The 3,658-nt window shown below is 47.3% G+C and overlaps 1 protein-coding gene across 1 annotated transcript in view; it reads right to left on the bottom strand.

The window, feature by feature from the left end:
* MESP2 (mesoderm posterior bHLH transcription factor 2) overlaps positions 1–3,396 on the bottom strand; it is a 5,815-nt gene extending 2,419 nt beyond the window's left edge. The window contains exon 1 of the mRNA XM_008070633.1: positions 3,256–3,396. Coding sequence (XP_008068824.1) covers positions 3,256–3,396 — 141 coding nt within the window. The remainder of the gene's footprint in view (positions 1–3,255) is intronic.
* Between the last annotated feature and the right edge of the window lie 262 nt (positions 3,397–3,658).

Here is a 3,658-nt window from a genome sequence, read left to right as displayed (position 1 = left end):
ATCTGGATGGAGCTGCTAAGCTTCTCACCATGCTCCCACCCACCCACGCCCCCGCCCCGTCCACTGCACGGGATGAGTGCCCGAGAGCCCCACGACAGAGGGTAGTGCCATGGTCTGCAGGCAGCAGGCTGTCCCTCAAGTGTCTCAGGGACCCCTGTGACAAGTCACTGCCTCTCTGAACACCAGCCTCCTAGGGGGCTGTGCCCCGGAACTTACACTCGGTGCCTACTTGTGTGTTGGATGAGGTGCCAAGACAAACCGGGAGGGGCCCGCCCACAGTCACTGGGACGTGGGTACAGGTGGACCCTTCTGGGGTCCCCAGAGCCTGCAGTTACTGATTTGATGAGTCACCCCAAGAAAGTCATCTCCCTGCCCGTGGTCTGTTTCTACTCCTCAGACATTGGACAGAGCAGCCTGGAGAAGAGGAATGTGCACAGTGGATGGTGGGCAAAGATGGGCATCCACACCGCCTCTTTGTGGATTGTGTGACCTTGGGCAAGTACTTAACGCCTCTGAGCCTCAGGTTTCGCCATCACGGTGCCAGTAGTAATGCAAATACCCACACCTGGGATGGTTGCTGGTACCAAGAGGAACCATCCCCATAAAGCATTTAGAAAGGGCCCAGCAGGTCAACTGCGTGTATGCTGTTACCATTTTATAAAGAAAGTTCTTACATTTCAAGGCACCTGTGGGCATTATTCATCTAATTCATATTTATTTAGCAACCAATAAATGTCAGGTCACCAGGGTGATCAAGCTAGCGATGGTCTCTGAGTTCTCATGAGATTTAAGTCTTGTGGGAAAGACAAGTGAACAGGCCACTGTATAACTAGTAGCTCTACCACTAACTTGCTTGTGCCCGTAACCTCTCTGAGCTGGAGCTAAGACAGGAACAACAATGACAGGAATCACTGAGATAGTACAATTTGGAAATTGTCCTCACTCAGCAACAATTACAGTTTAAAGGAGGTGTCAAAGTCCTGTGTGTTCTCCAGGGAGAGGGCTGAGTCCTGAGGCTGAGGGCCAAATGAAGGCCAGGGATGTTAGGGGGAGAGGTCACAGCTGGGCCTTGACCCACGAAGAAGATTTAACTGTGGCGAGAGGCCCGCAGAACATTCTGGAGGGGCCCTTGTAAGCAAAGGCCGGGTGGTGGGACCTCCCAAGGTGCCTCAGGGGCAGGGCTCTGTTGTGGGGGCCCAGCTCACTCTGCCTGGGGCCAGGCCACTTGGGCTTGATTCTCAAGCTAGTGGGGAGCCATAGGGACTTTTAGGCAGAACGATAACAACGTTTAGAAACCAGTAACCAATGATTAGAGGTCAACATGCAGTGGTGTTCAAGAGGAAAACTGCCTGAAGCAGCCTTGCACTTCTTTTGTTTTTATTTATTTTATATTTAAAAAATCCTTTTATTTACTTATTTGAGAAAGAGTCTTTCTCTGTCATCCAGGCTGGAATACAATGGCACAATCATGGCTCATTGCATCCTCTAACTCCTGGTCTCAAGCAATCCTCCTGCCTCAGCCTCCCATGTAGCCGGGACTAAAGGCACATGCCACCACACCCAGCTATGTTTTTTAGCTTCTGTAGAGATGGGGTCTAGCCATGTTGCCCAGGCTGGTGTTGAACTCCTAGCTTCAAGTGATCTCACCTCTGCCTCCCAAAGCACTAGGCATGAGCCACCGTGCCCAGTCATGGCTGTTTTTAAACATTAACTTTTTCTGTCAGATTTTGAGTGGGGAAAAAAAAAACCTTCTAATTACACAAATTACATAACCGTGACATTTCACTTTGAGAAATGGCAACATTACAGATAAAGCTGGAATCCCTTTAACCAACTCCCATAAACCTTCCAGGGGTAACAGGTGTTGTTAGGCTGTGTGTGTCCTTCCAGATCTGGTCAGTGCATTAACACATACATATGTTTCCTTAGCAAACACACAGTACTTGTCAGGTTATAGGATGCACATTAAATATGTTGTATATATCAGCCTGTAACTTGTTTTTATTCAACAGCATGTCTTAGACAGGACATATTTATATATTTTGCTGACTCATCTTTTTTTTAAAAAATGGATCAAAGTTTAAAAAAAAATTTTAATTTATTTATTTGTTTATTTTAATCAATATTTTTTATTTTGATATTGTGGGGTACAGTTAAGGGCTGGGTATACACATTTGTTTCGTTCAGGCACCCTTGTTGATAAGGGGTATCACCCCGGGATCAAAGTTTTACTGTTTGTGAATATAAATTTAAACTATGAATTATGTACAAAACTTTGATTATAGTTTATTTTTTATTGTTTTTTTTTTTTTTTTTTTTTAGTTGGAGTCTCACTCTGTCACCCAGACTGGAGTGCAGTGGCTGCTCCCGGCTACCGCAGCCTCGACCTGCTGGGCTCCGGTGATCCTTCTACCTCAGCCTTCCGAGTAGCTGGAACTACAGGTGCGTGCTACCACACCCGGCTAATTTTTGACTTATTGTAGAGATGAGGTCTCACCAAGTTACCCAGGTGGGTCTCGAACTCGCGGGCTCAGGCAATCCACTCACCTCAGCCTCCCAAAGTGCTGGAATTACAGGCGTGAGTCACCATGCCTGACTCCAATATATTTTAAAATAAGTTATGAGAAAAGTCAGGAGTTCAAGACCAGCCTAGGCAACTTGGTGAGACTTCATCTGTACAATGAATTTTTAAAAAATTAGCCAGATGTGGTGGTGCATGCCTGTAGTTCCAGCAGTTGGGGAGGCTGAGGCAGAAGGATCGCCTGGGTCCAGCAGGTTGAGGCTGTGATGGCTGTGAGTGTGCCACCGCACTCCAGCCTGGGTGACAGAGTGAGACTCCAACTCAAAAAAAGAAAGAAAAGAACAAGAAAATATACTGGAGAAATATGCCCAAGTTACCCCTCTAACATTAAGATGAAGTGATAATTGACAGGCCACTGTTGTTTAGTTTATTCTAGCTGCCATGAATGAAGAGAAAATTTTAACTTGTTCATAAGGTGAAAAGAAGATGGAATAAATTTCAAACACGAATTCTTTGGAAAGAAGCAGTTAGTTATGCAACATTTCATGACTTAATAGGGTTTAACCAAAGTCAACAACACACAATTTCCTAAGAGGAAATAAGAGAGGACTTGGAAAACATTCGATCCTTAGCCTTTTTAGGTTGCAGTACTGGCAAATGTGGTGCAAGTGTATCATTTATTCGTCCAAGGCCGCACAACACAGCTCTCGAGTATTGTCTCCCAGGGAACTCACATACATGCGCTTGACAGCCGTCGACAACATCCCTGGGGTTGCGTGAGGTGTCTTGCTCTGGGTTCTGAGATCCCGGTTTCTGCGCAGCATCTGCTGCGTCTCTGACTCCCGCCCTTTAACTGTACCTGAGGCTCGGAGCATGCACGGACCGCACAGGCACCTGCGCCCTTAAGATTGTGTTTAGCCTTGACCAAGCCATGCTGCCTTGTGCATGGACAGCTAGGTGTGCCCAGTGAAATGGCCTGTGGCCTCCAGGAAGGTTCTGAGGCTCTGGGATAACCCCCTTTTCCAGTGCCCCCCCTCCGCCCCCGGGCCCGCCTAGAGGGATTTCGTGTGAAGGGGTTTGCTGAAGCCAGAAGCAAGGCATGCGCTACTCTCCTTTCTGGCCGGGCCTCCTCCTTCC

Source organism: Carlito syrichta, unplaced genomic scaffold (genome assembly GCF_000164805.1).
Source record: "Carlito syrichta isolate Samal-C Ts95f unplaced genomic scaffold, Tarsius_syrichta-2.0.1 Scaffold313872, whole genome shotgun sequence".
In the NCBI taxonomy this organism is placed as follows: domain Eukaryota; kingdom Metazoa; phylum Chordata; class Mammalia; order Primates; family Tarsiidae; genus Carlito; species Carlito syrichta.
This window is presented reverse-complemented; position numbering and strand designations above follow the sequence as displayed.